The sequence below is a fragment of the Acanthopagrus latus genome, chromosome 13, assembly GCF_904848185.1.
Source record: "Acanthopagrus latus isolate v.2019 chromosome 13, fAcaLat1.1, whole genome shotgun sequence".
Classification (NCBI taxonomy): domain Eukaryota; kingdom Metazoa; phylum Chordata; class Actinopteri; order Spariformes; family Sparidae; genus Acanthopagrus; species Acanthopagrus latus.
The window spans coordinates 8248193-8265670 of NC_051051.1; the positions used below are offsets into that span (position 1 = coordinate 8248193).

General features: G+C 41.6%; 2 protein-coding genes and 1 long non-coding RNA gene across 10 annotated transcripts in view; 2 read left to right on the forward strand and 1 right to left on the reverse strand.

Annotated features, from left to right (window-relative positions):
* Window positions 1-4711, reverse strand: part of LOC119031935 (serine/threonine-protein kinase PAK 3) — a 51746-nt gene extending 47035 nt beyond the window's left edge. For 3 of the 7 annotated variants that reach the window (XR_005078749.1, XM_037120755.1, XM_037120745.1), the window contains exons 1-4: window positions 4572-4711; window positions 2788-2843; window positions 2596-2695; window positions 1891-2009 (exon numbers count right to left, since the gene is read on the reverse strand). The gene's annotated coding sequence lies outside the window, so the exon portion shown is untranslated. Of the gene's footprint in view, window positions 1-1890; window positions 2010-2595; window positions 2696-2787; window positions 2844-3599; window positions 3687-4316; window positions 4456-4571 lie in introns of those variants that run through there. The other 4 variants (XM_037120746.1, XM_037120749.1, XM_037120748.1 and 1 more) reach the window with 4 other exon arrangements.
* On the forward strand, window positions 4699-14131 carry LOC119031933 (7SK snRNA methylphosphate capping enzyme-like). 2 transcript variants are annotated; one of them, XM_037120739.1, is made up of 5 exons: window positions 4699-4838; window positions 6162-8023; window positions 10564-10782; window positions 10924-11047; window positions 11141-14131. In XM_037120739.1, the coding sequence occupies exons 2-5, from the start codon at window positions 6209-6211 to the stop codon at window positions 11173-11175; spliced, it is 2193 nt and encodes a 730-aa protein (XP_036976634.1). In that variant the 5' UTR covers window positions 4699-4838; window positions 6162-6208; the 3' UTR covers window positions 11176-14131. The 2 variants fall into 2 exon arrangements, with proteins under 2 accessions (XP_036976634.1, XP_036976635.1); XM_037120740.1 differs by lacking the exon at window positions 4699-4838 and adding an exon at window positions 4839-4971.
* A 1951-nt stretch (window positions 14132-16082) lies between these two features.
* Window positions 16083-17333, forward strand: LOC119030949. The gene is made up of 3 exons (XR_005078475.1): window positions 16083-16263; window positions 16427-16603; window positions 16705-17333. It is a non-coding gene; the product is annotated as an uncharacterized LOC119030949 (long non-coding RNA).
* The last annotated feature ends 145 nt before the right edge of the window (window positions 17334-17478 follow it).

The window sequence follows — 17478 nt, forward strand, 5'->3', positions numbered from 1 at the left end:
CTGTGAAAGGTCGATTATGTTTGCAAAGCACCCAGGCAGCCTGCATTGATGCACACGTTGCTCTCTCTTGATCAGTTAAAGCTCGAGTAATAATGCCACTTGCACAGGAGTACGCAGATTTCAATGTGGCAATTTTTCTCTTTCGGGCCTCTGACTGCTCAGGATATGAATCCTTGAAATTTGTGTGTTTAGTGTTGTGGTGACGGCGCAGATTATATTCTTTTGCAACAGCAACAGTTTCGTTGCAAATGAGGCACACAGGTAACGGATTTCTGAAGGTTGGCATGATAAATGCGTACTTTTCAGTCCATTCGTCATTTAAGGATCTGTTTTCCGCGTCAACTTTTCGTTTCATGGCCTTTGAGAGTGCCATTTTAGCCTACCTGTGTTAAGAGGCCTTTTCCTTCCACTAACTGAAACTGTATTAGCGCTGAAGCCAGGGACGACAGCCCTATATCGATACTTTGTTTCATCTGTTTGTTTTTCAAGTGCTCTATAAATAAAGTTTACTTGAATTGAGACAAAGTATCTCTATCACTCCTGGTGGTTGACTGTGGTACAAGTGATAGGAGCCTGACTCATAAAGGCTAAAAATGCCTTCAGTTTTGTAATGAAATGAAAAAATATAAACAAATAAACATTAAGTGATAATTTTATGCCAAAATTATATTTTTATTTCAATTTTTTGGGGGTCCGGCCCCCAAGGTGAGTGTCCAGTAAAATTCTGGCCCTCCGACAAATGTAGTTGGTGACCCCTGGCCTATGGTGTGCAGCACATTGATAAGCTCATGTTGTGTCTCCCCCTGGTGGCAACTTGGGGGATAGCAAGTTCTCAGTAAATTCAGATGTTAACCTTCAGCACAATGTCTTTTTACATAACTGGGTCCTACAAGCAAAAGAAAAAAAAATGATTTCTTGATTGCAAAGAATCTGGGAAATGTCAGCTCATGACCTCGCCCCCTCTCTCTTTGCAGCACTTTGAGGAACAAGCACAGGAAATACTAAAGCAAATTCTGTGCATGTTAATTTCATGCTTAACTGGGTATATCTGGACATAGCCATGTATCTGTTTCAGATGTTTACTTTATGAAGTAAAGTGCTTTAAGCCTTCCGTGTAAGTCAACAAAATTATTTTCTGCGAGTCATGATATTCTATATTAAGCTGCATCCATTTAATAAGGAAAGGTTGCACTGCTGAACAAATTGGAAAGGATTAACCCCTCTCTGCTGTACCATCTTATGTTCCCAAAATGTTTCCATCAATTTTGCATTCATCACAGTAAAATACCCTCATGTCGTACCTTAAAGTCTGGGTCTTCAACAGGGGGGTTCATGATCCCTGGGGGTCCTCAAAATTATGAATGGACGGCAGTTCTTTTCATTTTTATTTAAACGTGCATCAAAATTCACATTGACCTAAATCCAACATATTAATAGCATTTCATTTACACAATACTGATTACAGTCTGCCTATGATTACTTGTGCAATTATGTGAGCAAGCAAACCTAACTGTAATATCCTGGCTGGTTATCTCTATTATCATCCCAAGTGTACGGTTATTCATGTGACCTCTGATACCACAAGAGAAAATTTCAGAGGTTGAGGCTGACGCACTGAACATCAGCCATGCTACAGCCGCTGCCGACCCGTTCATATGTGGAACTGAAGGTCGGCCTGTGTGTTATTGTAGGTCCATTTTAATATTTAACAGAATTGTTTACAATGTCTAGACTCAACTAAAGGGTCCTTGGTCTGCTGGAGATGAGCTGAGTGATTTGTTGTATTTCAGTGAACTTGTATGAAAGGTCATACTGCTCTGCATCACATTGTGTGTGTAGAAAGAAACTTATATCATTGAACTAAACATCACTCAGTTGAACATATCATACCGTACAACCAGAGGATCTGAGGTGGGATCCGTTGGGGGGGGGTTATACCAACACCTATTTTAGCAAAATGTCCAAACGGCATCCCCACTTGTTAACCTGCCATCCTCCCATTCCATCCCCTAGTGGCAGAAACACACACAAAAAAACAGAGTCAGTATACCAGTCAAAGGTTGAAGACATGAACCCGAGCCATCCTCCTTGTTAAAAATTAACAAATTGCCTAACGCTTACAAAAGACCTTCAACAGATCTCCTTGTAAAACCAACCTCATTCTGTTATGTATCTGATTGACAGAACGTCTGAGGAATTTTTAAAAAAGCACACATTGTGTCATAATCAGTAGCTCAAGAAATATGTAACGTACATGTATGCACTGATCTTTACCTGTGCCATCATGGTGTCAAACTAAATCCAAGATTCAGATCTCAAAGACAGTGTGGGTCAAATAAAAGCTCTAAGTCATCTAGAGAATCTGTTTGGTGGCAGCAGCACTCACCACTTTGCTGCCCTGTGTATCCTCAACACAGGTGTTTATCAAATCCAGTCAACCGCTGCAGTGTTAAATGACCATAGTTATGTGCAAATGGAAGTGACAAAAAGCCGCCCTGCGACCTCAGCAAAGTTTCCTCTTCGATCACATCCAGAGCTCTAATTTAAGGCTTACGCTAGACACTGGTCAGGGGAGCAGTGCTAGAGAGAACATACCTTCCTTGTAGATTGTGGCTTTGAAATTGATTGAGAAGGTGTCATTAGGACAACAGCGCCGACAGCTGGTTTGTGGATCGCAGCCAAGGTTGTGATGCTGCTGTAAACCAAAATAAACCAAGAAGCCTTTGAGTTTAAAATTGCCATGTAGAAACATCAAATCAATTTGGGAATGGTTGTGAGCAATCTTACTGGGAGACCGAAGTTGCGTTCAGATCGTCTCCACATTATATCGGTGACACATCCATCTGTGCAAAGAGAGGACAGTTTAAAAAATACTCCAATGATTTCACTGCAACAGGCTGCAGTCATTACGTTTCATTATGGCTGCTCGAAACACTCTCAAACATAAAATTTTAGCATTCCTTCTGAACAGTGCATTTATTAATAAACGCTTGAGATGTCACGTGGAACATGAAAAATAGTCATGGTTGTTAAATAATGTGATTTTTTCATAACACTGGACTGAAAAAGCTATACTTGTAAAGGTCTTAAATAAGGTTGCAGTGGTATGCCATTTTGAAGGTGCACTTAGGTATGAAAATTGACAATTATCATAGAGTGTACATTTGCTCATCTAAAATTTAAGTTCTATGTGCTGTCTGGCCATCCGAAAAAATGCTTATTTTCATTCAGTTAAAGGTGCACTATGTAGTTTTGTGGGGGAAAAAAATCAGGAAATGAATGTTTCAATATCAGTAAGGTAACAATACAAATCAATAGTTTTTTTAATATATATTTCAATATAAACAAGCCGTTTTTGAGGGGAATAAGGTCCACTTTAAGGTGGGTCCAACACTTTATTCAGTTATGGTCAGTCATGTAAATCAATTAGCTCAGATTTTTCTCTTCTCTTCTGATTACTGCTCCAAAACATTCTATTGCACCTTTAAGGACATTTTCAACAGATAATGATAACAGAGATGCCCAGAATTGTGTTGTATCGTGTACCATGAGACTGTGATATTACCAGAGATGGATATCCAACAGTGAAAATCTCATACCTTGCAACCTTACTTTCAAAACGACTTGGCTCCATACATGAGGGTCGTGTAATATGTTAATTTAGAATATTCAGGAAGAAAGTGTTCCTGTAGTGAAAACATACATTTTAGTCCTGTGTTTATTGTCGTGGTAGACAAATTAAGGTCCCTGGCCAATTATCTTGCTGATATATTTACCATTCTTTAGCAAGTGTCTGTACTGTAAATGAATATTTGTCCCAAATATCTGTTTTTTTAGTCTCCTTGATTTCTAATAATCAGTATCAATATTGATCCTGAAAAGCCTTATCGGTTGACCCCTGGTTTAAAGCCATATACACATGTAGAGCCAAAAACGACTAATATATGAACAGCCTACCCACAAAGGAATATAATGTTAGGCCGGGAACAACTGGTCAATAAATCGATCAGCATACAATTAATTATTAAAAAGTTTGATTCAAACTGAATCATTCATCAGGAAAAGTGCTGACATTCTCAGTCAATAATCCAGAATGGGGGGGGCACACTGCACAGAATTTGTTTATCATACTATTTGTTATTTTTGGGAAATTCCATATTTATTAGAAAAATGAACAGAATCAATGCCAACTTTCCTGCACTTGAAGAACATACGCATACATGCACATATGCACATATATATTTGTTTTTGTTTGTCTGTGTGTCTATGTGTTAGTCCCTGTAGCTACAGTAAGTTTTTGACTGTTCATTTCTTACCATCTTCTGCGCAAACCACCCAGCTGAACAATGACTCGACCCATTTAGACAACTGGTTTGTTAATGATTACAGAGGGCAGGCCCGGTTCCAGCCATGATTGTAACGAGTATCCGCGAGGCTCATTATCATATCCTAAAGACGGAATCCTCCTCCCAGTCACAGATCCCCGCCCCAGTCGTCTTGGGCTGCAGCTCGGAGCCCGGATGCGCCGCCATGCCGACTCTATCAGCGAATGGAATAATTTATTCACCAACCTGCCTGACGCTGGGCGACTAGGAGTTCACCGGAGAAGTCGACGAGGCAGTTCGGAGGACAGAAGGAGCCTTTGTCGCGGACGGACCGGCACGGAACCACCGCGCCGTGCCTGCTGGCGTGCCCGCGTCGCTTGCCACCGTTGTGTTGTTGTGGGGACACTTGTGAGCTAGCAGCTAACGTTAGCCCGAGTCGAGATACAGAGAGAGAGAGAGAGAGAGAGTGCGCGGCAGTGACAGTCCGGCCGGAGGCGGGGAGAGAACTGTGAGGTGAGACTGTTACTTTGATGGTGACTACTCTTGTTGACTGTGCGCGAATAGGTGGCCATCTGGTAGATTGTAGCACTTTCGCTAAACGCTACTCACGGGGTTTTCTGTGGGGTCCAGGCGGCAGCGTATCGAGGTGGGTACTTGGCTGTTGGTCTGGTAACGCTTGCTGGCCGGAGTGGAGCCGAACGTTGAGTCGACGTTTCGGTGTTCTGGCCCGCGAGAGAGAAGCTAGGAGCTAGCTTGCTAACTAACTAGATAAACTGTCCAACACGGTGCCTGCTAAACTTTTCAGGTCAGTTAACCCCCAAGCAGATATGCTTCCGACGTCAGATACCCAGACTGGTGATGGTGTAGCCCCAGAGACCCTGCGTTTAGAAAGGGGGACTTGTGTTATTAACACTATGTTAGGAGATGACAGTTGGGGGGGTCTGGTGCATCCTCCTCTGTAGATACAAAGTGAGTGACCACGATGTGAACTTCTACTGACCCACATTCTATAAACATGCATTTTAGAGGTGCAGGTATCTGGATTTACACGTAACTTGGTAGGTGATAAATAGTTTTACATTAAATTCCTCATCATACTTCAAAGGATTATTTGAGTAGTTCCAAATATGGCTGCAGCTAATGATTATTTACATTATCTATAAATCTGCAGGTCACTCTCACGTTTCATCCATTAACCTACACAGTGTTTAAAAAATTGTGGGAAATGCTAATCCTAATATCCCAGAAGCATCCGCAAATGATTTATTTTGTTTATCCAACAGTTCACTGCCTGTCATAGATGGCAGAGAAGGTCATTGTTTTTAAAGAAGGGACGATGCACATTAATCAGCATTCAAACAAAAGTAAATGCAACTGAGCGGTGGTGGACTAAGGCTGTTGCAGTTGAAGAGGCCAGATTTTTAAAAACATTTTTAAAGGGCGCGCTGTGAACTGTGTGCGTTGAGAGTCAGGATATTTCTAAAGTGAAGACTGGACACGCCAACATTTTGTCCGCTGGATGGACACCCTAAAGGGCACTTCATCATGTTTTATCTATAGCAGCACCCAAGAGGGAACAGATTTTTACAGCCTCTTATAAAACATGGTTGCACCAGATCTCTCCTGAGTAAATTAGTGCATCCAAGTTAGCAAAGCAGCAGATCCTTAAATTTAAGAAGCTTAACCCAACAAATGTTTGACATTTTTCCTTGGAAAACAACTAATCAATGGTCAAAATGGTGTGCAATTAATTTCCTTCTGATCGATAAAAAGACTGACCCTTGCAGCTCTATTTCCAAGTTTTTCTTTTCACTGATATTCTTTTGTGACTTTCAGGTCCAGAAGTATTTCCATGTCTACATCAGCTCCGGAAACCCAAAGAGATGTCTGTTGATGAGGATACTGTAAAAACTGGCAGTCCGCAGGCCTGCTCAACATCATCTCTGCAGCTGTCAGAGTGCACTGGAGGTTACAGCACTATATCAATGATGGTAGAGGGCACCGCCGCCACCCCTGATTTTGCAGCTGCTTGTCCTGTCCCAGGGATGACGGCGTCGCCAAAGCACACCAGCACAACTGACACACTCACCCACTCCGACGACAGTGGACAGAGAGCCAGAGGGAACGAGAATAACATCAATCGCAAGAACAGCTTTCATCATTCCAAACAGCAGCAGCAGACGAAGCTATCAAAGCGCCGCAACACAGCTAGCTTTAGTTTCAAGCATCCAACATCTGGCAAGAGGAGACGAAGGGCGAACTCCGAGAGTGACTCCGTCCTGCCTACCAACTTCCTACTGGGTGGGAACATATTTGACCCACTCAATCTCAACAGCCTGCTGGATGAGGAGGTCAACAAGGCACTGAATGCAGAGACGCCCAAATCCTCCCCTCTGCCAGCAAAGAGTCGAGACCCCGTGGAGATACTCATCCCCAGAGACATCACAGATCCACTGAACCTGAACAGCGGCATAGCAGACAGCAGCTTTTTGGTGTCCCCCTTCAAGAGTGGTGGCAGGAAGAGACACCGCAACAGACACCATGGAGGAGGAGGAGGTGGTGGAGGTGGGGTTGGTGGTGGTACTGGTAGTGGGATTTCAACAGCACAGATCAACCTCTCTGAATCAGGAAAAAGTGAGGTTAAAACAGGCACCTCTGCACCTCTTCCAGGTATGTTAGCCTCAAGCTCTGCACTAGATGTTTCCAAAGAGTCCAACAGTTTCTCCAGTGTCACAGATAATTCCCATGAGCACACAGCTGACAATTCATCCAGCTTCAAGGAGGAGATGCCATCTGTATCTATGGAGGATTCCACCTCCTCCGTATCAGGGGTACCAAACCAGCACACAAGTAGACGCAAGCGAAGGCGCAACTCTGGCAAAGTAGAGCCTCCTGTGACCCATTCTACACCGATTGGAAAGTCAAGATCTGGAGACAGGAGTTGTGGCGGGCAGAGAAATTCACAGTCCTTTCACACACCAAGGAGTGGGCCCACAATGAGGCCAGGAGGTCGCCAACACCAGCAGACCCACAGCCAGGCAAAGGAGCAACAGAAGAAAAAGTTCCAGTATGGAAACTACAATAAGTATTACGGCTACCGCAACCCAGGCTGCAGTGAAGACCCAAGGGTGCGTGTGCTTCGTTCAGAATGGTTTGAAGGTAAAGACGTTCTAGATTTGGGGTGCAACTCAGGCCACCTTACACTCTATATTGCCAAAATGCTAAGACCCGCCCGCATATTGGGCCTGGACATCGACAGCGGTCTGGTACATGCAGCCCGTAAGAACATCAGACACTATCTGTCTGAACTGCAGACCCAAGAGGCCAGGCGTGCAATGCAGAGCACCAAACAGGAGGAGAGGAATGGAAGCGAGAGTCACACAGGCACAGACAAGAAGCAAAATGCAGCCGAGAGCTGTGATGAAAACGGGAAGCCAGTGAAAGGAGAAGGTGGCCCTGCAGAGGCTATAAATGACAATGACTCTTATCACACACGTGAGACCGAGACCCAGAGGCAGGACAGCAGAATTAAGGAAATGGACCAGGAAGATTGTGATTCGCCCCCTGCTGATCACTCTGGAAGCTGCTCTTTTCCTGTGTCCCTACGGATCTCCAGGGGTCCCATCGCTGCTCCCCCACTAACAGAAGCATCCACCACACGACCTGGGGAGTTCCCCTCAAATGTGTCCTTCATCAAGGTAAGACGGCACTCTTATCTATACAAACATTTAGTGGTGGTGGCATGCATGAGGGATTTACAGCAGATTAAGATCACATCTACATCTATATTTCACTATTTGACTGATATATTTATGAAGACTCGTATGAACAGCATTTTCCACCATACAACGCATCCCAAAACATTTGATAGGAGAAAGGCTGCTTGCTACTGAAACACTTTGAGGTCTGACTGATCTCACAAGGGGACTTCATCTATGTTATGCGCCCACTTGTTCTCCCTGGAAACTGATAATGATAATTGTCTTGTCTCTAAATTAGGGATAGCTTTGTCACAGCATAGTCTGGTTGCACCAGGGAGCTTATCTGGACATTCATGTGGTATTAACTTACCAAGAAAAAGAATAGTGGTGGCTTTGAATTTCAGTCAGATTTTACGTGAAGATGAATAGATCAAACATGTAGAGTTGATCCTTCAGGACACTGGGCCATGTTTACACGATTGGATGCTTTATTTAAAAAGTCTTAACAGCTCAGGGATGTTGAGATTTATTTGAGAACATCAAACCATAACAGTAATAATGAAATATTAATGCTTGTTTAGAAAAGCACCCATATCATTGTCCTCCTAGGATATGGAGTAGTCATGTCCAGAATCTTTTATGGTTCAGTCCTTTTTGATAAGGAAGCATCTGCACCAGATTCATTCTCTTTGACTGTTCAATTGTCTTGAGTCGATTATCAGAGGTTAATACTGTGCGAATGAAGGGAATTCCCACTCTTTTGTCCACCCTTTGCGCACCTCATTGTGTGTTTCCAATCAGACGGCTCACTATTCTCGCAAACTGCCAGAGAAGTTGCAAGATGGAAGCAGCAAAGAGGAAGCAGTCTGTCTTTACCAGCTCGATTTGGCTGGCAGCATTTCTAAAGCCATTAGCCCATCACGTGCCACCCTTTGTTGAGATTCTGACAAATATTACAACAGCTTTTAAAACGTTCCTCGTCAAGTATCTTCACTCCGCTGGCCTTGTGCCTTGTGGGCTTTTTTGGAGGCTGTTGCATGAATTGGTCGGGAGCAAAAACAGTTGTGTTTCTGAATGAAATCAATGACTGCCTCCTCCCTGCTATAAGCATTAGAGATAATGGCAGTGCAGCACAGTGCTTTTCCCGTTAATGAGGGGAAAGCCTCAAGATGAGCGGCTGAGCCCCCTCAGCCTGCACAATACCAGGTGAATTTGAGAGAGAAATGTCAGTGCTGTCTGTTATATGTTTGTCAAACCTACACTGGTATGAACTTACTGTTTACAGAGTTATGGGGAAGCATTTTTGACCTGATATAACAGGTGTATTTTATTCGTTATCGCTAAATTCCAATTGCCAAATAATATTTCAGTGGCCCTTTATACCCCAGCTATTGATGGTAACAGCTGTGCTTTTCCTGATAAGACATATAGAAGTATCTACTGTGAATAACATCATCATCAACTCTTTTCTCCATCCTTTGTTCTGCTTTTTGCCATTCAGCGCAGCAGCAAGCATCCTGTATATCACTCCATGCTTGGCTTTTATTCTTCAACCTGACAGTTTTATTATAATCAGGAATACCTGGGTGCTTTGAATCTTTTGCTCTCTCAGTTCTTTATCAGCTCCAGTGTTTCCTCTACATTCATTCAAGGGTGGTGGTTCAAGGTTTTCATCTAGACAACGATATATAAAAAAAAAACGCACACACACACACAAGGCCCAGTGCTTAGAAGAAGCCTGTTATTCACCATCAAGTTAGTGTGAATAAAAATATTACTGTTGCAGCCACTTATAGCTCTAGAACCAAAATAAGATCATGGAATCATGGAGGGATGGGCATGGAACAAATACCAAGAATTTCTTTCTGCCACCACTGCTGCAAAACAATCACAGACGAATCACTGTGCACTGTGTTAGGGCAACAAGTGACAGTCGTTATTGTTGATACTGATTTTATGTCTCGAAGCAGTTTTTATTACATTTTTTCACTCTCTTTTTTTTCTCAGAGAATAGTGACAAATGCCCATCACCAGTTCTCAGTGACAGTAAATTAAGATGGCATATTCTGTTTTCTTTCCTCTGTGAACAACACAGACGTAGGGAAATAGAGAAAAGCTCCATTTGAGAAGTGAGAGTCAGCCAAAGTTTTGCATTTTTCAACTTGATAAATGCATTCTGTCGGGAGGTGTTCATATTAATTCTGCACCATTTGTAAGTCAAATAGTTTCTCAGAACAGCAGTAAAATCTGGTGGCCATTCTTACTTGATAGCTCCTGTGTTTGTGTGTGTTGCACAGCGCTGTCAACAGCCTGAACTGGAAGATGGCCTATCTTTATAAGAATCAAATTGCCAGTATCACACATGTTTAGGACACACTTGTTTTTGTCCAGCACCCTGAAAGAATCATTCCCTTTGCTGCTCATCATCAACAAGGTTTCAAACCTTAAATTTGCCTGATATGCTGGTGATGATTTGTGGATGAGTGGGACAATCTGCACTCACCTGTTTTTCTCACTGCACCTCTTCTCTCCTTTAGGCCAATTACGTACTGGAGAACGATAATCTTCTTTTGACTCAGCGGCCAGAGTACGATGTGATCATGTGCCTGAGCGTTACCAAATGGGTTCACCTGAACTGGGGAGACAGTGGCCTCAAGCGGCTCTTCAAGAGAGTCTACAGACATCTCCGTCCTGGAGGCATGTTCATCCTGGAGCCGCAGCCCTGGGAGTCCTACGTGAGGAGAAAGAAGCTTACGGTAAGAGACTGAGAGGACAGGGCGGTTAGGATGTAAACCATGAAGAAGAGACAGATGCCTTGTGTATATACTAGGTATGATGAATGATTTGGTTTGATTGTCTGAAACACAAATATATTAATATTCCTTTTCACTTGACAGGAAAATATTAGCAGGAATTATCACAGCATCCGCCTCAAACCTGACCAGTTCTCATCATACCTTACAACAGAGGTGGGCTTCACCAGTTTTGAGTACCTTGGGGCCCCCAAGTGTTCAATAAGAGGTAAATCACTTATTTGACAAAACAAATGAATGCATTATGTTACCCACCACTGTATCCTGATATCATTTTCAATTTTTCTTTCCATCGCCACAGGTTTTCAGAGGCCAATCTACTTATTTCACAAATGACCACTCCTGCCTTGAAGTCTTTGAATGTGAGTAGCCTGAACCACCACCACACATACAAGCCAGCCAGCTGCCCTGGACTGCAAGGAATCCTCTGGATCCTTAACAGCTACTCCAGCTACTCAGCAATGCTGAAGATGAAATTCAGGAAGGAGAACAGGACCAAAAGTGGATTTACTTTCTTAAAGATGAGATATGTTGAGAAGAGGCGCCTATCAGAATCCTCTGGGACTGCAGATTCTTAAAAAGCATGGAGTGAACTCGAATAGGACTCCAAACATCACTGTTGGGGGAAGAGGTGCTCATCTGATTTCTTTGGACTATCCCAGTGCTAACGTTGCCTCAGTTTGATGCACGGCCATAACATGTGTTCAAATATATTTGGCCATATATCTTACTTTCATTACTTTGTTTCGTGCCACCACATCACCATACATATATTATACATATCAGGGTTGGGCAATAGGGCAGACAGAATCGGACACATCACCCCTTTTCCTGGCGATTCATGGTATATTCACCACAGTGCGTGATGCATCTGCAAAGCTGCTGTATACCACTGGATTACAAATCCATTATCATATCAAACTGATATGATCTTGCCTGAGAAGCCACACAGGAGTGCAGGTAATGTGTTTTATGCTGCGTGTAAGCTATCAGTTAAAAAAGCATCATGTTGCCGACCACAGTGCAACTACTGATGGTATAGAAATTGTGCTCTTAGCAGTTATTTGCATCATGTTTGAAGCCTTGAATCCTGCTGCAGCAGGTGTAAAACACACATATTGTGATGAATTTAAAAACGGCTAAGCATTTTTTTATCATCCAGAATTAGTTTGTCAAGAGCTGAGGTTTGTTTTCCTATATCCCAACCCTGATATACCGTTGGTTTCGTCATTATTTTGCAAAATAGGCCTAAGATCTGAATTAACTTTAATGTATTACAGAGCTGTGATGATTAAGTCCACCTTTTTAAAAGCTCCTAAATTGCACAAACCCAAGAGCCTATAAAGTGAAAGTGGCTTGTCTAAGTGATAAAGACAATGATGCACAAAGAGAGGTGCATTCAAAACAGCCAAGCAACAAACATCACTACATTGTGTGTTGCCAACACGATTGCAAGATGCTCTCTCTTTTTTAATAACAGCAAATCCTTTAAAACTGTCATGATGAAGGACAATGTAGTCATCATATATTAGGTTCTGTCACTCGAACATGAAGACAGTTTTTAGTTTTAGCATGTGAACTAGCACTGGAAAAAGTACCTTCACCCATCAGCCACAATTTTTAAACCATCTGCTTAATATACTGTAGGTCCCCCTTGTCCAGCTTAAACACTTCTGACCCATCTGGCCATGCCCACAGGACCTTGGGAGGATCCTTTGGGTCCTCTGGTTTGTGAGGTGGGGCCTCTGTGGCTCGTGCATTTTCTGGTACATCCCACAGATGCTGGATGAAATAGAGATGTGGGGAATTTGGAGGCCAGCTTGATACTTTTGGCTCTTTTTTGCATTGCTTGAGCCATTCGCCTTTACAGTGTGTTATGGAGCATTGTCCTGCTGGGGGAGTGCCATCGCCATGAGGGGGTGTGTTTGGTCTGCTATAGTGTTTGAGTGGAGGGTGCAAAGTAACATCCACATGGTTTCCCGGCAGAACTTTGCATTAGAGCAAGGTGATCAGTGTTCTGTTCAAACGTCGGTGGTAATACTGTGGCTGATTGATGGTGTATGTCACTTCAGACCTGACATCAGCTTAAATGTTAAAAACTTAAAAAAAGATTAAGAGTTTTTGGCTGTTTTGAATGCAAACCTTCTCCAAACCTTCAGGCCTGTGGTATTTACTTGAACGTTGGAACCATTAAGGAAGCAACAAATCACTTTATGGTTTCGTGAAGCCTTTCTGATGCTCCATCCTGATGGTAGGGGGCACGTTTGAGCTGTAATGGCACCCAGGTGTCGACCGAGCTCAAAGGAATTCAGCAGACACCACAAGGACTATTTTGCAAGGTAGATCTGTAGCATGCAGTGATCTATTTTTCTTTTTCTAATGACAGTTAAGCCATAGCTCTACCTTATATGTTGTTTACAATGTCCTTCATGAGGCGCGGACTGAGAGTTTAATTGGAGATTAAAATCAAGGGCAGAGAGCAGTTATTAGAGAGTTACTACAGCTTCTTCACTGCTGCACAAATCTGACACATGTTGTTTTGTGTGGTCCGATCATCATTACTGGGTAGGGATTAATTCAAACAGCATCAGAATCACTCCTGAGCAAAAGTTTGACATTTGTAGAAAATGGTTTGTTCCTAAAAGCACTGAAATAAATCCATGACTTTTTACCAAATGGAATTGTTGATATGCTGTTTGTATTGAAGCGCTGCCGAGGTATTTTATGGGTCTTTCTGAATTTCACAAAATATGCCATTATCATCTCAGTCTTCGGCCAAATGAGGACAGTTAAGAGTAACAGGTAGTCAGTCTTTGTGATTGTATCTTCATTGGTGTGCACTGAGCGCCGCTCATCTTCAGCCGTTCATTCTACATTGCCGGGACAAAAAAAAACCTCTTCCTTTTTTATGCGACTGGTTTCAATTACAGCATTTGGCATACTAGGTTTAAAGATGATGGAGTTGAGATATGTTTCTATTTTAGTAAGTGATCAATGTAAATAAGTTTGCAAATTTTGTTTGACTGTTGTCATTAAGTTCACAACTGCTTTTGTCATTTTCCAGTGGGTTTTCTGTTTTGTCTTGTTTTCAAATGTTTGCTGCCAAGTTGTGAATGAGTCATAGGTCAGAGTTTTTTGTCCTAAAAAAAATAAAAGGATCAGTAATCCAGCTCTGTAACAACAAACAAATATGTACATTGCAAAGTTCTGATGTGTTCGCTTTGTTCTGTCCTGGCAGGCACATGGATTGTTAGATTGGTTCTTTATTTTTTTATAAACTGTTTGAAAGGAGTGTTGTTGTCGATGCACTCTCATTTCACTTCCATTAGATATGTTATAGGTCTTGTAGAACTCTTCAGAATAGCAACGGTTTGAATACTTTTTCCATCAAACTTTTAGTGGAACACTGATTAACCTATAAAATTACACTTCAGGTGACATTTTGAATTCAAAGTGAATTGGCCTCGACCTCAGTTGGCCCTCCAGACACAGGGCACCAAATCACACCTTTCCTCCTAAGCTAAGACAATCGGATTCTCAGGCTTAGATCAGCCCACTGCTGTGATTTCATGGGCATTTTGCTTTTTTGCATTATTAATAAAGGTTTGTTTTCTTTCCTGCAGGTCACATAATGAACATTTTACTTAGGAAGCAAATCGATAAATGCTCATTTGTGTTCCATTGCTAATGTTAACGAATGCACCTTACTGTCTCAGCAGCGGCATCTTACAGATTTTATCCCTGACATGAAAGTTTAGGTATCCAAGCTAAAGCATGTCTTTGCTGGAGATGTGAAATTGCATGTTGTGGTATACAGTGCCGTAGAAGCTTTTTGTACTCCCCTTGAGGTTTTTGCACAAAGTAATGTGAGGGCAGTGTGATGTTCATTTTTATTAAATTGAATTACTTGAAAAATAGGATGTATGAGATTTAATGCCATTGGGAAGCCATAAAATTTCAAATTTAGGATGTTCAGATCTTATATTCATGTTCTAGTAGTATTTAACACAATTTTGTGCAATATTTGCTTTTCAAAATTGTAATTGTGCCATGTTAGCCAGCCAGAATCAGTACAATCTCATTGGATAACCTTTTGATTGATCAACTGATTAAACTTAAGAAAAACTGAGTGTAGTTTTGAATGTGAAAGCTTTTAGAGTCCAGGTTTTATGTGATAAAGGATTTAAAAAATACATATGATGAGATACATTGCAGAGAAAGCACATCCTTTTGTATTTTTTTGTAATTATTATCTCGTATTCACATGTTTTATATTTGCAGCTTGAACTATTAAGAGAAAGAGCCGCTCTGGGTTTTATTTCACAATACAGTTCAGATCATTTGCTGATCCTGCTTTGCGCAACAGGCCTGTGGATGCCACAGAAATGTCACATTCAACACTATGCTCACATTTTCTACAGTTAAATTATTAACTGAATCATTCAGGAAAATCTTTTAACCTTTCAAATGGTAACTAATGTTTTAAACCTTAGCTTTAAACCCAGCCTCTCATCATTTTTAGAAGTTTTCTATCCTGAATTTATACAGAAACGTTCTACAGCTGTAGTAAACGGCTAAAATCCTTTTTAGCACACCAAATGCATAAACTCAAGGGGTGTATGATTTCTAATGGCACTAAAATTCCCCTCTTCATGTTCAATTTGCACTGATATGACTCGAGGGAATTCAGTTAGTACATTTTTTTTTCTAATAAAGTTGATGTTTTAAATGTACCTTCACATTTATTACAATACGTTTTCTGGAAAAACTGTTGGAATAAAATCCCCTCTCTGTCAGGGAAGCTCTTAATTTCCATGCCTCTGAACAACGACATATATCTAAATGTTTCTCTGTGTTCAACGTTTTGATTAAAAGTGGTTCCAGATTTGGTGGCTCAGTATTTGCTCATACAGCACCTCATAAGCTTATACTGAAGTGTTATTTGTCGATAGAAGTAGGTGCTGACGTTAAAGGGTGCCATCTGTAAGAATTGGTCACCTGTCGAATTTTCGCTTCAAAACAAATGGGGGGCAGCATATCACCTGAGTGACTGCCACCTGTAGCTGCCGTTAGCTAGTTAGCTCAGTTAGCCATGCAGCTAGTGGTCCGTGTGGTTAACTTGGAGCACGCTGGTGCAAACAGCTTTGGACAGCTTTGGACTGGCTGGGGCTAGCTGGTTAGCATGCTAACGTCTGTGGATATCGCCTTACATGATTCGTAATAACGTCAGAACTGTTATTTCTTCACATCCTATCCATATTTTTTGGGGATGTTTTCAACTAAAATTCTGACATACTGCACCTTTTAAAGAATAGACATGATACAGATTTATCATGTGGTTTTGTTAGGCCGCCATCCTGCTAACAACTAGCGAGCGTCGTCACAGAATCTTTGAAGAGTAAGTGACCCGCTTGAAATGACCTGGTGAGTTAAAAGTAAATCCTGTACGCATTGTTTTGGCATTACTTTTACTGTGTGGTTTTATGGCATCGATGAGTATTCATTCCTCTTCATTTTTTTTTTACTCTTTCCTGTATCTGGTTCCTAAAAATTCTTGTTTTCAGTTGAATTAATATTTAGCCACAAGCCTCTGCACAGGGGCTTTATTCATTTCCAGATTTCGAAAACATACTATGCAGCCACAGGTTTAGCAGCATTCAACATAAAGGTCCACCATCATCAGAGCTTCAGATGTCCTTCGCAGTAGTACTTGACAGAAGGACGACTCGCTCTGCGGCGCTGCATCAATCAGGCCTCTATAGTGGTACAGTAAAAGACCTATGACATTCTACTAAGAGCTTGTAAAATGGTTCATAATGGACCCTGAGAGCACGAGGCAAACGATTCTCTGGTTTGATTACGCAGAAGTTCGTCTGTTGCCTGAATGTCAAGAACTACTTCAAATGAAAGCCTGCTTCTAATGAAGTCCAGGTAATGCTCATCACGAAAAAAAACCACAATCTCCCTAGTGGATAATAGCGGTGGCAGAGGCCTCTCCGCTGGGAAAGACTGAGCCTGAGGGAGTGATGTATGGGGCCAGAGAGAAAGGTCTTCAAGAAAATGTTATCTAGTGCACTCTGACTGGGTCAAAGATCCACACATTATCATAACAACAGGCAGAGTGACTTAGTCGAGGCCAAGATCTGTCCTGCTTGTTGTTCTCCATGAGGAACTGGAAGTTGCAAGAGACAGGTTTTTTTGGTCAGGCTGTAAATGTGTTGTGGAGGGCATTTTATTTTGTTCTCCAATATTTATTCAATTGAAAAACAACTTAAGTCTTATGTGTTCATCTTACACACTTATTGTTAATGTCATATGTTTAATGATTACTAGCATATCCGCAGTTGTTAATGCACTTACATTATTGAAATGTGCATTGTTAAAGTCCAGTGTGTGTATCAGTGTTGCCAGATTGATTAGAGGCTTTCCAGCCCAATAATGAATATAAAAAAAATGCCCACATTTTACCTAAACAATACAAATGAATTAAACAACAATAGGAACAGTATAGTGGTTGAAAACATTTTGATATGACATAATAATTAAACACACAGAGGAGGCTACGCCATAGCAGCTATAAAAACATTTCTGCCCCTTGCATTGAAAATTTCGAAAATAAAATAAAGGAGCAGCTAAAAA